The following is a 20866-nucleotide window of genomic DNA, read 5'->3' as shown; positions in this document are numbered from 1 at the left end:
AATCAGAGGTTATGTTTTCTTGCCCCCTAACTTTATTTTACAAGTATAGCCTATGCTGGGTAATTCTAATGTAATTACAAATTAGGGAGATTGGAGGGGAGGGTGATTGGAACGGATGGTTTCTGGATTGGAAATAATAAGCTGCTGCTTTTGACTTTTCCTAAATACTTGGCAGATTAGTTTAGCTCTTCTTTAGTGGATACTGTCAGGAGCCTGCCTTCTGAAGACCTCATTAATTTGGCTGCTTTGATTCATTTTGGGTGAGTTAAGAAATATCTATTCACAGATGACTCTAAGTCTAAGGCTCACTTGATGAGGCCTTAGGGCAATTTCTATGCACCTAACTTGGCATAGATAAGGAGAGTGCATGTTAGCTCCTCACCATCCTCTACGTGCATGAGAATCCTGAACATTTCATTCTTAATGAGACTGTAATGAAGAAATCAAAATATGGCTTGAAGGAGGAAATATTTTGTCCCCAAACACTTCTTAGTTATGTATGAATAAATTGTATTGAAACACTGGTTTGGATGTAGCCATCCAGGTGACGGCTGGCTTAGAATATCCAGTAACTAGTACAGTGCCTGGGGTGTATAGGGACTAAATAAATATTTATCAAATCCATTTGGGGAAGCAATTGGTGAGAAAAAAAATACGGACTGTAATGTCAGACAGACCTGGGTTCTAGTATTTATGCACCACTTATGAGTGTGACCTTGGTATAATTGTTATTGTGTTCAATTGTCTGTTCCCCCTTTTCTCATTCAAAAAAGGATAGTAGTTTATATCTCCTAGGCTTGTTTTGAGAAATGAATAAAATAAGGGGGGAGGGGGTAAGTCCCTGGCAAAATACCTGGCACATGGTGAGCGTTGAACAGAGGCTAGTCCTCCCTCCCTCCCTTTATTTTATAGTACTGCTATCAGACAATGGAGGGGCCGTAAATGACAACATTTGCACAGCTGCAAATAGAAACCACTAGCCAAAACTTGCACTTAACGCCACTCGCTGGCCAGTCAGAAGCCCTATGACAGGAGCCGAGAGGTTGCATTGCTCAGGAGCCTGAGACAGCTAGCTCTGGATGTTCTATAAATACCTACGAAGGGGTGTAGCAGTGCTATAAGTACTGTAGAGTGCTATAAGAGCAACTGTCATTTAAACGAAAGGCCAGCCAGCTGGCTTAGGTCATTCAGAATGGCAAAGCCCACTGAAATGAATAAAACATCCAGATCTAGACAGCCAGCATCAAACTCTCCACCCCCCATCCCCATTTAACCAATGACAGGTGTGACTAAGGCATAAAGCATGTTTTTTAGCATTTTATTGGGATACTGTAAGCAAATCCTCTGGGATTGCAAGAAGTACTTGGGAAATTCATCACCTTTCTGGGTTTATACTTTTATTTAGCCAGATGTGGAACTGTCTCTGCCTCCAGGACCCTTTATTTAAGTTAATTAACAAATACTGACTTTTTTGTCAAACACTTTCCCTTCTAAATTTGGTTGCTTTATCAGTCTGCTAGGACTGCCAAGACTGAGTGGCTTAAAGAGCAGAAATTTATTTTCTCATAGTTCTGGAGGCCGGAAGTCCAAGGTCAAGATGCCATCAGGATATCTGGTGAGGCCTTTCTTCCTAGGATACAGACTGCTACCTTCTCACTGTGTCCTCACATGGCCTATTGTCCATGTGTGCACAGAGAGATCGACCTCTGGTGTCTCTTCCTCTTCTTACGAGGACACCAGTCCCCTTGGACCCCGGGCCTCACCTCCATGACCTCATCTAACTTTACCTCCCCACAAAGGCCTATTTCCCAATATAGACCACATTATGGGTTAGGGCTTCAATATATGAATTGGAGGGGGTAGGGGCACAATTCAGTTCACAACAGTTGCTTCTTTCTAAAACTACTTTCCATAAATCCTCCAGCACCTTCTTTTTCTTTATCCAGTAGTCTACATTACAGTGCAGTATGTCATTTTCCTATACATTTGGTATACATTTACCAAGTTTTAGGCACACCTGCAAGAATTAATCCAAACTAGTGCCTTTTTCCTTGTGCCCTAGTCTTTAGTAGATGAAGCAGCTAAGGGGAGATGGAGTGTGGAAAGGAGAATAATGACCTCCTCCCCACCAACATGTCCTCATGTTAATCTCCACAACGTTTGAATACATTAGGTTACATGGTAAAGGGGCATAAAGGTTGCACATGGAATTAAGGCTGCTAATCAGCTGGTCTTAAAATAGGGAGATTATGCTGGATTATCCAGGTGGGTCCACTCTAATCACATGAGTCCTTAGTAGTGGAAGAGGGAGGCAGAAGGAAAGAGTCAGAGAAAGAGATATGATAGTGGAAGCAGGGACAGACAGGCTATGTTTCTGTCTTCAAAGATGGGGGCCACAAACACAGAATGTGGGTGGCCTTTAAGCTGGGAAAGCAAGGAAACGAAATCTCCCCTAGAGCCTCCAGAAAGGAACATTAGCCTTGCCAACACCTTGATTTTAGCCCAGTAAGAGCCATGTTGGACTTATGAGCTACAGAACTGTAAGCCAGTGAATTTGTGTTGTTTAAAGCCACTAAATTTTATGTGTCAATTTGTTACTTCACCAATAGAAAACTAATACAGGGAGTCGAAGGTAGAGGGGATAGGGTTATGATTATGACTTGGACCTAGAATGTGTCAGGCATGGAACTAGAGGATTTATATGTGTTATCTCTTAACACTACTGAGGCATGTGTTACATGTTTTCTACATGAGGAAACTAGACTGGGAGTTTAAGTAACTTTCCCAGAGACACACAGTAACCTAGTTAGTACATGGGCAATCTGGGATTTCAAACCAGGTCTGCATAGTCTGTACGAAAGAATAGTAACCCTGGTCTGCATCTAAGCCCTGGTTCTGCTACTGTGTGAACCAAGGGTGCTTGAACACCCTTAGCCTCAGTTTCTTCAGTTGTTAAACTTGTAGAGACAAGTTAGGTTTATGAGCTTTGTATGAAAAGCAAATTGGGAAATCAGGATCAAAACACATTGTAAAGTACAAAATGCTTATCTGATGTCAAGTCTGATCCAGCTGCCACTTACCTAAACATCCATATCAAATGAATGATCTAGGACAATGAGGGGGCTGGAGGGTCTTCTTAGATCTAACCGGAACTTTGTTACTTAGCATTAGTATTAACCAGGCCCCTTTATGAAAAATCTTCATCCTTTTGTTGGGTGTTGGATGCCTAGAAACATGGCCTTGGCTGCATCCTGAGTTATTTCAGAAGCTGAAAACTCCAGGGTAGTAAAATCGCTTCAATAATGGTGAGAGAATTGAGGGGTAACGAGTTCTTAGCCATCCCTTACCATCAAGTTTGTCTTTGGTAGCATTTTATATGCTACCAGTTAACACAATATTTGTTTAGCTAACAATAGTATTTGTTCAGTGTAAACGATTATAACTTAAATCCTGGGATGTGAGTAAGTTTACATATGACTCTGGTTATTTAGCAAATAAACTCTAGTCAAAATTGTTTGGATTATCATAGTGGTTCAGTTATTACCTACCACCAAATATATGAATAGAACTTTTCAGGTTACTTGGCTATTAGAATATTGGTGAAGAGGGTTAGTAGTCCTGGTTATTTGATGACTTTTAGGCTATATAAATCAAATGAACTCTTTCCTGATAAAGTAGAGTCTCTATATGCATATTTCTGAATCACTTAGGGTGAGGCTACTGCATTATCACATCTGAAGATAGTTTTTTTTTAAAGATTTTAATTATTTGTTTGACACAGAGAGAGACACAGCGAGAGAGGGAACACAAGCAGGGGGAGTGGGAGAGGGAGAAGCAGGCTTCCCGCCGAGCAGGGAGCCCAACGCGGGGCTCGATCCCAGGACCCCAGGACACAACCCAAGCCGAAGGCAGACGCTCAACGACTGAGCCACCCAGGTGCCTCTGAAGATAGTTTTGTCTAGTCCTCAATCGTAAATAAGCTAGTCTACCATGTTTGAGCATTTTTTACATGTGGTATTATAATAATACCAGTGAAAAGTCTGGTGGATCTATGCATCAGACATTTATTGACCCTCATTTTCTGTGAGCCTGACACCGAGATTGTAAAGACGCTTCTCTGCCCTCCAGAAATTAATATTCTGGTGGGCAAAAAGACAGACATATAAAGAATTCATTTTCGGGCGCCTGGGTGGCTCAGTTGGTTGGGCGACTGCCTTCGGCTCAGGTCATGATCCTGGAGTCCCGGGATCGAGTCCCACATCGGGCTCCCTGCTCGGCAGGGAGTCTGCTTCTCCCTCTGACCCTCTTCCCTCTCGTGCTCTCAATCTCTCATTCTCTCTCTCTCAAATAAATAAATAAAATCTTTAAAAAAAAAAAAGAAAAAAAGAATTCATTTTCATGATGTGAAAAGTGTAAGACTTCTGAGGAAGCAGGCTTCATACTAGTACTTTTTATTCCTACTTAATAAAAATATGAGTTTTGTGGCAAGTGCTTTTAAATATACTTTAGACAATATAATCTGTATTCAGTCAACACATCTTTAATTATCTCATTTTATAAAGCTGAAGAGCCCTTTTAGGTGATCATTTACCCCATCCCGGAATCGCCATACATATTGTTGTTGAAACCCACCCAGAAACAGAGCCTCAGATAGGAGTTTAACAGAATGGCTAAATTCTCCAAAGTCAGATTTGGGTACGGATCCAGGCACTAACAGAGTTTTATGACCTGAAGTAAGTTATTTTACCTCTCTCGGTATTAGTTTCCTCATATATAATATGAGAATGATAAGTATAACTTTTTCTCTTCTTCAAAATAAGGTTCTAAAAGACAGTTAAGTCCATTGATTCACAAGTCCAAGATAGCACCACTAGAAATAGTCAGTATTGTAGAGTTGATGAGAGAACTATAAAGGTTGATGGCACGTTTGGTGTTTATCCCATAATTTTTCACTATAATTGAAAGTTTCAACTTTATAACACCCACTCTCAAGTGGCTTTTGCACTTACACATTATGGAGTCAATGATACTTGGATAGAACATGTCAAGACTATAGAGATGGTGGGGGAGGGAACCTCTCAAAGTCCCATCCAGTTTTGTGACTTTAGAATGTTCAGTTCTTGGGGTGCCTGGGTGGCTCAGTTGGTTAGGCGGCTGCTTTTGGTTCAGGTCATGATCCTGGAGTCTCAGGATCGAGTCCCACATCAAGCTCCCTGCTCAGCAGGGAGTCTGCTTCTCCCTCTGACCCTCCCCCCTCTCATGCTCTCTCAAATAAATAGTCTTTAAAAAAAATAGAATGTTCAATTCTTCTCTGATAAAAGAATATGTACATTCATATTCTTATATTTTTAGTGTAGTCTTTTTAACTTTAATAGAAAAATAACAGAATAAGTGTAAAATTAGTTGAAATTTTGTTTCAAATCATTTTAGTTTTTTTAAGTTTTCAAATTTGGTAATTAAGAAAAATGTACTTAATCAGATGTTTATTAAATTTATTGGATAAAAAAGTGGAACATCTGAACATTACAAACAAAAGTAGCTTCTATATTTAATGCACATGTATTCATAAGTGAGAATTTAAGGTGGAAACTGGCAGTGGTCTTGCAAAGTTGTTTCTAATTAAATTTAGTTTTCATTAATCTATATTCTGACAGTGTTTTGATTATTGACCTATTTAAAGTAGCATGAAAATATATATGTATTGCTTGTTTTCTGTATTTTAGAAAGCCAACCTCTTTAGTTTGGAGAAGTTGTATTCACAGGGGAAGTAATAGTCATGGCTTCACCTTGAAATACTCTCTTCTTGCTTGATGATGATTTAGAATGACACTAACTGTTGTAACAAACCGCCACCTTTCAGTGGCTTAATGATCACATACCAGTTAATGCAGACCTTCCTTGTTGATGAGTGGCTTTTCTTTTCTTTGGCTGGTGACTTTGGTACCCCAGCTCCTCCTAGCTCATGGCTCCGCATTCCCTAGGTCCTCAGAGTCCTCTGCCTTCAGCTAGCAGATGAGGAGTAAGAGTAGGAGAAGCACTCCAGTTTCTTAAAAACCCCTGGCCCACAAGAGATGAGCATCAATTCTCGCACCTTCCACTGGCAGGAACTAGCCATATGCTCACATAAGGATAGCTGGGACAGCTAGTCTCCGGGCAGCTACCTCCTGGTAACAACTCTGTGATATGGAAGGGAGAACATAAAGTTTGGTGGGCACTGCCAAAGGGGACATGAGAATGTACAAATATACCAACTTGAAAATTCTGTGTTTATTAATATCTAATAGTCCAGTGTATAAGTACCAGTGGGACATGTTCTTTGAGGCCTTCTGTATTCTTTAATCCTATCACAGTGAAAAACAGCATCAATTTTTAAGAGTTGCCCAAAGCTGTAATCTGTGACTATAGGACAGTTTCTTTATATCAGCTCTGGACCTGGGATGTTTTGACTTTGTACAGTAATTGACAGCAGTCTAAACCTGTGTATATGATTTAAAGGATATAATTTATATTTTTCATATTTTTCTCAGGAATTTTCAGTGTTCATCTTTTACAAGTCTAGTGACAGCAATTTTTTCCAATATTATGCATAAGTAATATATTACTATAGCTTTAGATTCTTATAATAATGTGGTATCTGAGATGTAAAGGTTTTTTAATTCGATTTTTCAATTTTTCAAAAGATATGTATTTTTATATAAATTGCCATAAATATGTAGCAAAAAGAAATTTGTCTTGAAGACCATAAAGATTTGGATGGGATCCTGCTAATATTTGGTCAGAGTCCTACTGGATTTCCAAATGTTTAATTACAAAATACTGGAACTGTTTTGTGATATTTACAAAGCTAATTACTGAGAAATATCCACTTTGATTTTAGGGATGTATTTCCAAAATTATGTAAGAGGGAACTCCTTATCTGTCAGTGTTAACAAACAGCTTGTAATTTTCTCTTATGTTTTGGAATGGATTCTTCATATTACTAATTCCTAGTCATTCTTATAACCAGTGTCTGGCAAGATTATGTGCTGCCTCACCAAGGTTTGGTGACTTTTTTTTTTATTGTTATGTTAATCACCATACATTACATCATTAGTTTTTGATATAGTGTTCCATGATTCATTGTTTGTGCATAACACCCAGTGCTCCACGCAGAATGTGCCCTCTTTAATACCCATCACCAGCCTAACCCATCCCCCCACCCCCCTCCCCTCTAGAACCCTCAGTTTGTTTTTCAGAGTGGTTTGGTGACTTTTTGATAATTTTATTGACACGGTTCACTTTCTGTTCTTACCTTCTAATTTGTTTTCAATTGGGATTCTTTTTTAAGTATGAATCTTTTATTGTTATTACTACTTGCAGTTTATGGCCAGTTGTAAAATTTTCCAGTAATTCCAAGATACTGATGTCAGAAACAGATTGAGTTAATGTATATTACTTGTCTTTATTTTCTTGTTCATATGAATATTATATGCATAGGATTATCCCCCACCCCCCCCCAAAAAAGGACATTGCAAGTTACTTAGTCTCATTATTTTGCATCCTTATCTTCAACATGATAAAATTGTATATGCAATCTTGCTAAATTCACAATGATATATAAATAGTGCCATTTACAATGGACTTTAACAGAAGAACCTCTTTCATCATCACATGGTTATTAAGAATGAATTTGTTCAAAGCTACTTTTTGTCTTTAAACCACTTTTCTCTTAAAGACTGTCCTGAATTTTTATTTTGAAAGAAAGCATTTTGCATGCTAGGAGGTAAGAAACATAAGGAGGGTAATTATAATGGGATTTAAATAATTCACTTACATTTCTTTGCCAGTAAAATAAAACATGTTCTCTTAGGGCTCTTTTTTATAAGCCCTAAAATATGTCTTTCAATTTACTAATATTATAAAAGAAAAAAACACAACACTGTCATCTTCCTAGATCGAATATTACTGTTTCCCAACAACAGGTTTGGCCATCACTCAGAAGCAAGTAGTATTATGCTTTTTAGATTTTCAGATATATCTGAACTGCTGTTGATTGCTCCCCAAATCAGGTCAGATGCACTCTCCACAGGAACATTTGCCAGAGGTAGTGTATGTTCAAATGGAAGATTTTTACATTCCATAGTCAGTCTCATTTATTCTCCAGACCTCTAAATTTTTCATACTAAGTAGGAACATCTCACTTTATGAACCATGGGGTCTTTATTAATTAAACAGAGTCAACAGGGCTGATTTATTCTCTCTTCTCAGTTGAGCTACCAAGCACACAAATCAGAGAGGAAGTATCTCTAATACTAGAATGTTCTCCAAGCCAGTAAAGCGGGGATTATCTCATCATACCGATTATGTCAAAGCTCTTTAGGCACAATGCTCACCAGGACATAAAATTGAATGGTCTGCACACAGCTGGCCCTGTTCCAGCATCATAGGAAGAATTCCAGGGTTTTCTTGCAATGATCACAAAGTTCTAATTATCAAAAACAAAAACAAAAAAACTAGCCATGATCACTTATTGAATATCTGCTCTTTGCCAGGCACTTCACATGCACTACCTGAATTTTAGAAGCTTTGGTTTATGTTTGTACAAAAGACCTAGGTGTGAAATATGTACTTGAAGCATAGAAACCTTATCCCTTTGTTGGTTGTTTTGTTGTTGTTTTCCTAGTAAGTAGCTGTTGTAATTGCACATTTGGTGTTTGGGTGTGTGTTTTTTAAACCGATAGCAAGAAGTATATTGTGAACATAAGCTTAATATTTTATGGTGTAACTTTTGTATTTGGGAAAAGATCAGATGTAGATTTTTTATTTTAAAAAAGCACTTAATGAAGTTTCCTGGCAAGGATGACCTTCTAGTGGAACTTTCTCATAGTCATTGTTCAGAGTCAGTAACTACATTTCTTCCTTAAACATTTTGCTTTTGCTTAGTTTACATTATAAATTTAATGGAATGTCCATATCTAACAGTTATAATAGTTTAAGCATAAAAATATTATTTTTCAGAAAGTCTGCTAGGGAAGCATGCACCTGAAACTTGTCCCTGAGGTGGCGGTTCCTGTTTGCCTTCCATCCCACACTCTCTAATTTGGGGACATTGTTGGGAGGGAGGATTTATAATAATTTAAAGTCTCTTCTTTGGACTAAGATATTATAAATGTGCTGGTAAACATCAAAGTAAATACACCAATATTTTAAAATTAGCAAAACTGTCTCATCAAGTTTTTCCTTTTGGTTTTAAACAGGTGCTTTGTACAGAATGATGTGTCCTCATTTCACCTTGCAGCAGCATCCTGGCCCTCTTATCTTACACTCATTAGTATTTCTTTAAAACCACCTTCAATTTAGGCAGACTTCCAGCTTTCCTTAACCCCCCCACCTGCCCCCAAGACCTTGAAATGAAGTTAACCTGTGCAGAATCCAATGCTTTAGTAAGTTTAGCCTCCATAATAAGAAATTCCATTAAACCATTTTAAAGAGAATAGTAATGTGGATTACTGTCAAGAGAAGAATGATTCTTTGTACCACTTAACCACACTCTGTACTTTTGAAATTACGAAGCTGTTTGAGCCTTGCCACCTTCACCTTGATTCTTAAAACAACTTGAATTCGTTGACCCCATCATGAAGCTTTCAATGATCTTCCATGGAAAGATGAATTTTAATATTTAAACTGAGCAGTTGAACAATTTGTATTGGGGAATATGCGTAGAATTTGGGATATAGGGTCAAAAATAAACCAAATCACCACTGACAGTGAAACTGCCTATTTGAACTAAGTCCAACATTGTCAGTTATTGTCCTCAACAGCCAATAAAGTAAGTGCATTTTTGTGATAGTTCCCAAATTGTGCTCTGTGGAATACTCGTCCCGTGTGTGCCAACAGGGGCATGTTAGTTTGAATAATACGGCATACTGCTGGAGAGTCATAGAACATGTTCATATAGTTAAGGCTTAGGGAAATCCTGCAGTAAAGAAACCCATTTAGCTCTATTTAACCTAATGAATCTCAAACTTACTCGACCATAGAATTATCTTCTTTACGTAAGTTACTAAAAACCCTTTAAAAACAGACTTTGGAAATGTTACTTTGCGATGTAGGAGAAACTTTTAGAATCGCCCCCCCATCTTATTTGATCCTCCTATGTGCCAACCCATAGACAGACATGATGCTACTTTCCATGATTGAGTCTGGATAGGATAGTGGTCAAGGAGACTGATCTAGATGGATGAGGGCAGTGGGGTAAGCCAGTGAAAGAAAGAGTATCCAGGAAGAACAAACAAAATAGGTAAATTCACTGCCAAAAAAAAAAGAAGAAACAAATCATCCTAATTCTGCCAGCTGTCTGTCCAACACTCAGGAGCTGGGCAAATAGTGGTAGATTTAGGAGATTCATTCCACCAAAGGCTGAGTGTTGGATACGAGGTCTAAGAAACACCATCCACGAGGGAGAGGGCCCAGGTTGCAATGTTTCAGCAGTCCCTGAACATACCCTGTACCTGTTGTACATCCTTCCCTACTTCTGCTTGTGTTCTTCCCTGAAATGCATCGTCGTTCACTCTGTACACATGTTAAGCACCATAAATTCAGACAAGAAACACAGTTTCTGACCTCCAGGAGCTTCTTACGAAGTAAGAAGATAAACAGGCACTCGAAATAGAGTGTAATAAGAGATAACATCAGGAGTACAGATTGGAGGAATTTTGAGGAAGATTGATTCTTTGGAATTAGTAAGAGTTAACTAGATAAACAAAATGGGAGGAAGGAAGACTGTAGCAGAGAAGAAAGTATTGTTGAGGCAGGTAAAAAAAAAAAAATCAAGGTATTTCATACTATGGAAGTATGTATTTGATCCAGAAGGCATGGGTTGGCACTGAATTTTTAGCAGGAAAGCAACAGTGTCTGATTTGTCATTTAGAAAGATCTCTTGGCTGGAGTAGAGATTGAACTAACAAAGAACCAGAACAGGCAGAGAGACAAGCATTTTCCGTGACCCAGGCTATAGCACTGGAAGAGGAGAGGAAGTAAAAGACCCCACAGATGTTTCAGCAAGACAGTCCCAGGACTTGCTGACTGAATGTCGGGTAAGGAAAAGCACGGAGTCAAAGATCACACGTTCTCCTACATTCCTTTTTACCAAAGAAGAAAGAAATGGGTTTGGTTGAACCTTAAAACCTATCCAAGACTTTTTAAAACTATTGGATGGAGTTCCAGTTGCTTCCTGTCACAAGGGGCTGCTGTAGGGAGGAAGCAGTGTGCCTGGGATCAGGACGTGTGTGGATGGGTAGAAGGACAGGCAATCTTTCCGATTATAATTGCATTCCTTGTTCTTCTCAAGTCATGTAACACAGACGACGTCCTGGATCCATCCTGTGATGAGTGCACTGAACCTGTCCTGCTCAGAGGAGAATGAAGAGGATTGTTCCAGAGAACTTCCCGATCAGAAGAGCTGATGGTCTTCTGTAGGAAGCTGAGCTCCATGGTCTTGTAACATCCCATTCTACATGGATGACTCCCAACACGCAATGGTCTAAAATAGGAGCAAAACACACACTACTTATTGAAGTTCTGAAATAGAGACTCTAGAGTTAGGCTACTTTTGTAAAACTTTTTTTTTTTTTTTGCTTGTGATGAGCATTTTGTTTGTTTGTTTTATTGAAGTGTAATTAACATATAGTGTTATATTCATTTCAGGTGTACAACATAGTGATTCAACAATTCTGTACACTACTCCGTGCTCATCACAATGAGGGTACACTTAATTCCCTTTATCTATTTCGTCCATCCCCCCACCCAGCTCCCCTCTGGCAACCACCCTCTTGTTATCTGTATTCAAGAGTCTGTTTTTTTGTTCTGTCTCTTTTTTCCTTTGTTCATTTGGTTTGTTTCTTAAATTCCACATATGAGTGAGAGTATATGGTATGATGAAACTTTTTGATATAAGTATATACATTTATAAGATCAGTTGCCACTACAGTAGTTAAGAATTATCTAGTTGCATTTTTTCAAATCACATATAATTAGATTTTATATATGTATATTTTTTCATATACAATTAGATTTGTAATTTTATATATAGTTCTTTATAGAGTATCAGATACCATGGTTTTTATAATTAAGTCTTACTGGAAAATTATATGAACACAGTGAAGCACTTCATTTATTTGATAAGTCACTAACCTTTTATATTAGTATCTTAGGAAAGTGATCTGAGCAAGCTTTTGGGAGTTTCTTAATGATCACATCTGGACAACTATTTCATAGGCTACGGAATATAGTTTACATGTGTATGGGGCTCACTCATTTACTAAATGCTTCTCAGACCCTGTTTTATTTAAACCACACAACATGCCTGTGAGACAGATCCTGGGGGTATTTTTATCCTTGTTTTTCGTTAGGGAAATAGTGGTTCAGAGAAATGAAACACCTTGTCCCGGGGCTGAGAGTCACACCTGTCTTCTGATTCCGCATCCAGCCCCGTTTCCACTGCACCCCACCGTCCCTGCAGAGGGAGTTCGCAGCCCAACACACAGGCCACCGCTGTTCTGTTGACACAGCTGAGCTCCACAGTTGTGCACTCCAGCTGCCACGGAGATTCCGAGGCATCTCTGCGCTCAGACAGGGCCCCCCATATAACCCCACTGTTTTCCTATAAACCCCTCTCCCCCACACATTCACCACATCAGGGCACGGCTCTGTGATGCCCTTCCAACAGGCTTCTTTGAGCAGCTCACATTTTTCTACAGTGAAGGGACTGGCTCCCATCGGGGGTCTGCCCTGCTTAGGCTGCCCTTGCCAGAGGGAACATTTGTGGGTTGCTAATGAGAAGAGGAGCATCTGGAATCTCCTCTGCTATTGGGACTCCTCCGTGAACTCTCCTGCTGTGAGTTCAAGACTGGTCTCATGATTGCTGATATCACCCTCCAAACTGATCACGCTTTTCATCTTAAGCTATTTTATTATAAGGATGCCACTAGACAGTTTCTGGAAGGAAGGAGCCATTGACTTGGAAGGTTAAAGGTTTTCTCTCAGTTTAGTGGTTTTTAAACCTGGGGCTGGGGATTGGGGTGAAGTGGGGAGGAAGTCATTTTAAATGTCCTGGGCATTAGTTAGGTACAAGCTGAATGATAAAAAGGGATTTAGTCATATCCAATATTATGATATTGTTAGGTAATACACTTAGGAAGAAAGTGAGGAAGAATCATGAATTAATCAGAATACCCTGTTCCCAGACCATTCCTGGTAAGACCGAGAAGTTACTGTTTTTCACTGTGGTCTCTTCCCAGTACTCCCTCCCTCCTTCCGCCTCCTCCTCACTCCCCCCGCCACCTCTGAAAAACACTTAGGGGAAAGGAACCCCAACCTTGAGAATCATGTGATTCAGTCATTTTCAAACATCTTTTGGAGAAAAAGACTCATTTTTCAAATGAATCCTTAGGCAGAATCCCAATATATGTAACAGATTTTTTTTTTTAATATTGCTGCTCTACTTGAAACGAGAGAAGCCTGAGGCCCAATTAAAGGAGCCCCCCAGCACAACTGTGCAAACCTAGAGCTCCTTGGAGTGCAGTGTAAGAATCCTCAATTGTGACCATTTTATAGATGAGTCAACTGAGATCCTAAGAGGTCACAGAGTGAGTTAGTGGCCAGGCCAAGATGGGACCTAGATCCTAAAGTCTCCTAGGCTACTAAGTTTCATATGGCACGTAATATAAATGTATATTGTAAATATAGGTCTATGTTGTGCTCCCCCATTCACTCCTGAATATATATAGGATTTATAATTTACATCTTGAATAATACCATAAAGTCAAATCCAGACTGATAGGCAGTCACTAGCCCCGAGAAAAGTTTCAGAATGGCTGAAGAAAACTCGTGCTTCTCCTGACAGCTATGTGAATATTAGCAAGCTTCAGGGAGACAAGTTTTGAGAGAAGTCCCTGAGGGAGCTCCTTCCTTGTGTCCCCCAGACGTGAGTGAGATTCTCAAACACCTGAAGTTACTTTTATAAGTTAGTGTCTATAATTGTGGAAGTACAGGCTTTGGTTATTGTTAAATTAATGGTATGAAATTTCCCTCCCCCTACTGGAAGTGTTTTTCTAATTTGTTTCTAAGTGAAGAAAACACAGAGGAGACACTAGAGTCACTTGAAATCAAGGTCCTCAGGCATGCATTTTAGTGACAGACACCTCATATGTTAACTTTGCTGTTTTGTGCCACTTTCTTCCTTGCTTCCTCCTGGAATACCTCATGGAAAAGGCCTATGAAAATTGTAATGATATTCTTTGTTGAGCATTTTGTGCCATACATTGAGATGGGCAGTTTGCATAGATTACTTCATTATCTTCTTACAACCCCATGAGGTAGAAACTATAATCATCCCCATTTTGTAAAGAAGAAATTTAGGATTGGAGACAGTTGCTAATCTTTGCCTGAGGGTCACAGGGCACCTACATGTGGAAGGCAGGGTTCAAGGCAGGTGTGGCACAGCCCATTCTCTTAAACCACTCTGCAGAGCTGCTCAGATCCCCATCATGTGTGACACTGGGGGGCAGAGCTAGGTCTGTGGGTCAGTTCCTCAAAGGGGCAGATTCCAGTTCTGTGCCACCAGGAACGTTCTGGGAGTTAGGGCTCATCAGGAAAGAATTCCCCTGGAGGAAGTGAAAGCATTATTCCAGGAAGCGTTCAATCTGAACTCCTTATGGCAATGGTACTGAGGAGGTTCAGGGTCTGAATTGGCACATCTGAGATTTCTTCTTCTTTATGCTTCTATGACCTCCAAACCAACAGATAAATGCTCCCAAGAGACACTCAAAGAAATATGGTGGGGACTCATTAAGAATCCTTATCCAGTGCAAAGAGAACCCCCAGATTATTTTTTGGTGAGTTGATGTTTATCTAGCCAATCTTTCTTTAATATAAATCAACCCTATTGATGTGATAAACTTTTCTGTTGACCCACTGGCTCAGATTCTAGGGTTAGAAAATCTCAATGCTCTTATGTCCTTCCACCTCACCTCATGAAAGAGTGACCAGGGTTGGTCATCCTTACTCCTTTATTCTCAGGGTACTTACTGAGCACCAATAGTGTGCCAAGCACAGTGTGAGGCACTATAGCAAAGTAGGACAAAATAACCATTTCCTGGGTCCTCTTATTCTTGGTTGAAAAGTAAAAAGCTTCTCAGGTGGCCAGAGTTGGAACAGCTTCTCTTTAACTTCCAGATGTTAAAAATAATCTATTTCCATTGAAAAATCAAGTAGTATGGAATTGTATAAAGTGAAAAAAACAGCTCATCTCACTTTCCAGAGGTAGTCATCACAAATATTTTGATGAGTGTTTTTACTCATTTTTTACTGTTAAGCAGCTTGCTTTTGACATAATTTATTGTGGTCACTTTTTCATGTCAATACATAGATTGTTCTATTTCAAATGTCTGTGTAAAATAACATTACCCAGATAACTCATAGTTTCTGCAGCTATCAGACTGTTGATGAACCCTTAAGCTGTTACAAGTTGTCTTCTGTTACAATGTCACAGTAAACATTCTTACATTCATTAAATTCTTTTCTTCATATATACATGCACTCTTGTGCCAGTAGGTCTATAGTGGGAATACATTCATAAAAGCAAATTGCTCTGTCAAAGGTTTGTTCATTTTATTTTTTGGTAGATATTCAAAAATTCTCCACCATTAAAATAGGACCAATTTACACCACCACCAATGGTATATGAGAGTTTGTTTTCTATATATTATAGGACTTTTTATAGTGCAAAGATTGCCAATAACTTTTCTGATTGTTTTTGTCCTTAGAAGAGTAATCCTCTTTTTATCATTGTCTAAGGACCTGAATTTTTTTCCCCATTAGGTTTTAGTTGTCCCTTAGCAGCAGAGAATGCCTTGCTTATATAGGGGAGTCTGGCAATGACTAATTCACTGTCTGTTGAACACATCATTACTCTCCTCTTTTTATTGACATTTCCTACTTTATATATAATGGTGGTGAAAACCCACTCTTAATGAGCTAACTTGGGTGAGAGCCCTTAGTAAAGTACAAAACACAATGCAAACACATCTGCAAGTTCTTTGAGCCTCGGTTTCCCCATCTGTATATGGAAGAGGGTAATCCCCTGACTCTTCTCAAACCAATTCAACTCATCGACCATTTCCTGAGCACCTGCCAAATGCCAGACAAGATGCAAGGTCTTGAAGTTACCACACCAAATAGTTCTGATTCCCAAACCAAGAAACTCATAATCTAAAACCTTTTTCCTTTATTTCCTTTTTCCTCAAAAACCTTTATTTTTCCTTAAAGGAGTAAGAAGTCAGGGATTTGTTTAGTAAGAACCCCTGAAGTGAGGCCCTTTATCACTCTCTCAAATTCGAATAATTCCAAAATAATATTAACACCCCTTGACTAGAAATGAAAGAGAAACATACTGTGAGGAGGGGCTCTCCAATAATAAATGTTAAGCAGCTGTAAAAATACAGAATCAAATGATACCTCCATAAAATGTTTGCAAAATTAGAAAATATTATCCTTTTTCTGGGGGGAAATGGATATTTTTATTTTCTCTGCTAAAGTGAACTGCAACTTTTTCAGAGGCCAACAAACTTCAATTCTACTATCTACAGAACTACCATTAAAACAACTTATTGCACGTAGCTTTTGAGGAGATGAACTTTAAACAGAATATGCCCATGGGAACTTAACTTGAGAAATAAAATACCTGAGGTGTTTTAACCACAACTCTCCAGATGTGGTATTACTGTGCCTGCATGATGATTATCTAAATGTTACGTGAAATTCTGTATGCACTTTCTTCATATGTCTTTATGTCTAACTAATACTACTTTCGTTAATTTTTTTTTTAAGTTTGATTTTTTACTTTCAGGGGTTGGGATAGTTTGAGGGAAAGTGCAATCAGATTAATAGCTCTCACTGCACCCCCCCCACCCCCCATTCTCACATCACTAAATTATTCTCTATTACTTCACTGTCTATTTCTTCTCCATTACTTACCGGTTTGTAATGATCTGTTTGTTTATAGTCTTCCTTATTAACAATGGGAGTAAGCTCCATGAAGGCAGGGATTTATGTGTCTTGTTCGTACAGTAGGAAGGATCTAGCCGGAAGGATCTAGCACCATCAAAGAGGATCTTGCATATTACCTGTCACATAGTAGGTGTTCGATACATACTTGCCAAATTGAATGTGTAATGTACTATCCATAACCAAGGCTTAGTCCCCAGTTTAACTTTCAGGCATTTGTATTCATTTATTCACTTAAACACTTAACAAGTGCCAGATGCTTTGCTAAGTACAAGAGATGCAATGCAAGACAGACGTGATCCTAGCCCCCATGTGATTATATTTTCTACAAAGGAAGTTCAACTGAAATTAACCAAAGGTTTTCCCATTTATTTTCTTTCTCCCTCTTCTTGATCACATATTTGAATTTCTGGGCCATTTAATGTTCTTGCCTCAAGAAAGGGGTGTGAGATCAGCATATGCTCTTTTGAGTTTCAAAAGTCTGGTTCCTTAGGAAACTGGAAAGGAGTTGTGATTCAGATCAAAGGTTTGTGGGTGTGTACGAGGAAGAAGAGCAAGGCTTTCCTACTCTCTATCTAGGAAATAATTCCCGTGGCTGTGGGAGGGAAGAAAGAACAAAAATGTTGGTGGGGCTCAGAGAAAGGGGCCTGGGCCTCACTTCCTGGGCCACTTTCTGGGAGCAGCAAAACCCCAATTATATTTGTTAGTTTTGAGAGCAGAGGAGACCCATTCCTCACTGTCCCTAGGATGGAAATGACTGCATCTAGTGTCTATGCAGATGGGGCCTTGGACAACTTCAATGAGCTTCCTCCAGCCCAATGTGGTCCAGCGTGGAAGATCAAATTGGTTTCTGTGAAGAGTAGCAGAAACCCCACAGGACCTGAGTGAGGACTTTTTCCATTCAGTCCGCATGGCCTCTCAATGAAACTCAGTTCGGACAGTGACATCAAGCCGTCCAAACCCAGAGTGCCTTGGCACTAGATAAACCTCCTGGAATCTAGCAATGACTCCAAAGAACAGAGGGAACTGCAAGTTGGCTGAGATTAGTGTTGTTCAAGGCCATTAATTCCCTACTCCTGATGTGTTCTTCCTCATGGAGGAAGCTCCTTTAGAGTAACACTCTTGGCCTTCCTCTGCCTCTGCCCTCTCAGGCAATGACTTCTATGCTTGGTGAGTTTGGAACAAAGAATAAGACAGGTACTGTTTCTAGAACATTTCTTAAATCCATTGCCTTTCCTGTGTTCCATGCTAATGCTGCCTATCTGTTTTTCAGATCTTTCCCATTTATTACCTGGATAATGGCAATGTAGGCACTATGCCTTCCTGCCTCTCCGGCATACCCGTTCCGGTCAATATGCCCACCACATAATTATCTTTCTGAAGCCCATATTTGATTCTATTGCTCCCCCTTCTACTCTTAGTAGTTCCCTAGCACCTGGCATTATCTGACCCTTTCCACTTTCTCTCCAGCTTCATTTCCTCATCAGATACCTTCCTATCCTTCAAGATGCATTTTCTATTCACCGATTCCTTGAAGATTTTGGCACATGCTGCCTCCCCCATGCCCAGCACTGGTACTCTATCAATGCCACCTCTGCATTTTTCCATTGTGTGTGGCCCCTCTTCCCACTTGGGAGGGGTGCACCTAGAACTTCTACCCCAAGATGAGTCGCTGACCTGTCTGTCCAGACATGCACTGGGTTACTGCATTTATTTACTAATTTATTTTTACCCAGTGTGTTGGGTTACTGAGTCTTAAAGGCTTGAAATCTGATCCTACCCACGCTCTTTTTTTTTTAAGATTTTATTTATTCATTTGCCACAGAGAGAGAGAGAGAGAGCACACAAGCAGGGGGAGGGGCAGAAGGAGAAGCAGACTCCCCCCTGAGCAGGGAGCCTGACGCAGGGCTCAATTCCAGGACCCCGGGATCATGACCTGAGCCGAAGGCAGACGCTTAACGACTGAGCCACCGTGGTGTCCCCCTACCCACACTCTTGTGCTTCCTCTCTCCATGTGGTAACGAAATCAGAACTCTGGTTAAAGCCAACTAGTCTCTCTCACTGCGGCTATCCCACCCAACACCAGCAGCTAGGGGGATCAATAGCCTTTTAATAAAGCCTTTATTACACTGTATTTGCAACTAATTTGGGCAGCAAACAGAGGCATGTATCTTGCCTACTAGACACTTGGAGCCCTGTAAGTCAAAGTCCATATGTTATTTTTTTATCCCTCACACAAGGCATGGCACAGTAATCAATAAATGATTACAGAAGACATTTTTAAAGTAATTTATTGTTGGGGCACCTGGGTGGCTCAGTCAGTTAAGTGGCCGACTCTTGATTTTGGTTCAGGTCATGATCCCAGGATCATGGGATTAAGCCCCGCATCAGGCTCTGCGCTCAGTGGGGAGTCTGCTGGAGATTCTCTGAGACTCTCTCTCTTTCTCTCTCTCTAAAATAAATAAATAAATCTTTAAAAAGTAATTTATTGTTCTCAAAAACCCGTTTAGCTGTTTCCTGGTTCTAGCAGAGAAAGACAAAGTGAATGAAAAAGAAAATGAGGTGGGAGTTTAAACCTGTCTACACTAGCTAGTTCTACTAATGTTAGAACAACATAATGTATATTGCTGAAGGAGAAAGTGTATGCTGTCTATATTTGGCCATAAAACTCGTAGTATGATTGCAGTGGAAAGATTGTAAAGCACATACTCAGACATTGTCGATTTGCCCAAGATTTTGAGAAAACACAACAGAATGATTTGGGCATGGAAGGGTAGAAAAAGCCTAAAAGCAAAATACAAGATTGGTGCATTTCAAGGCAACAGCATTCGAACTTCTGCTCTTGCAGGTTAATTAATCATGTTGCTGAAGAACTGATTTGGCACAAGGGAGCTATGTGTTGCCACAGTACTCTGAAAGTGCAGAAATTATCCCGTCTATAACTAAGCCCACTGGAATTGCTCAACTGTTGCTGTTTCACAATGGAGAAATCCATCTTCCATCAGCAAAATACAGGAAGGGAAAACAGGAGGACAAAACAAATTGAGTGGATAGTAGGCTTATTACCTTGGCATATAGACAGTCCAGGTCAAGTATTAATCTGAAATGGAATATGAAATGATGTTGGTGGGCAGGTCCTATCTATATGCTGAGCACTTTTACCATTCTGGGGAAGTAATCCATGCCTTTAATCTAATGGCAGATGTTTTATTTTTGTGTGGGGATCACATGAGTTGTATCTAGTTTTGTGAACCCCACAAATAATAAATAAAAGCCTGGCCCCAAATTAAATGCATGGATTACTTCCCTCAATGGTAAAAGTGCTCCATTAAAGGAAAATCTGAAGAAGAAAATAGGGCGTGTGTGTGTGTGTGTGTGTGTGTGTGTGTGTGTACATGCCTTCCATGTATATATGTACCACATCTACACACATATACACACTTTGGAGGAATATGAAATGTTTAATAGACCAAAGTCTGCAAAATTTCAAGAATATGACCAAACTGGTGGTCCTCACTCAGCAATGGATCTCCTGCTATGAATCATAGATGATGAGAAATCTGTGAAATAATCTGTTTTCTCAATGTTGTCAAGATTGTTCATTGATTATATTCCTTCTGTTTCTTTGAGTAGCATATTCTTGACTAGTATTTCACCAAACTTAAATCTCTACCCATTATAAGACTTGCCATTATTTTATGTATCACTAAAAATGAAAAAAAAAAGAGGCATTTAAAATATGACACAGTACTTTGAATTTTTTTCTTATGGCCCCTTTAAGTAAATCTAAGAGCTGTTTGAACATAGATTTTTATCATGTATA

The 20866-nt window shown here is 39.5% G+C and overlaps 1 protein-coding gene across 3 annotated transcripts in view; it reads left to right on the top strand.

Annotated features, from left to right (window-relative positions):
- STXBP4 (syntaxin binding protein 4) overlaps positions 1 to 20866 on the top strand; it is a 226608-nt gene that overhangs the window by 168967 nt on the left and 36775 nt on the right. For 2 of the 3 annotated variants that reach the window (XM_073883698.1, XM_025859411.2), the window contains one exon: positions 11330 to 19491. The exons of the other annotated variant lie outside the window; for it this stretch is intronic. In XM_073883698.1, coding sequence (XP_073739799.1) covers positions 11330 to 11337 — 8 coding nt within the window. In that variant the 3' untranslated portion in view covers positions 11338 to 19491. Of the gene's footprint in view, positions 1 to 11329; positions 19492 to 20866 lie in introns of those variants that run through there. 3 annotated transcript variants of the gene reach the window in all.

Source organism: Callorhinus ursinus, unplaced genomic scaffold (assembly GCF_003265705.2).
Source record: "Callorhinus ursinus isolate GAN/ISIS: 27379988/994484 unplaced genomic scaffold, GSC_fseal_2.0 scaffold52, whole genome shotgun sequence".
Lineage (NCBI taxonomy): Eukaryota > Metazoa > Chordata > Mammalia > Carnivora > Otariidae > Callorhinus > Callorhinus ursinus.
Note: the sequence above shows the minus strand (reverse complement) of the source record. Positions and strands in the feature narration are given on the sequence as shown.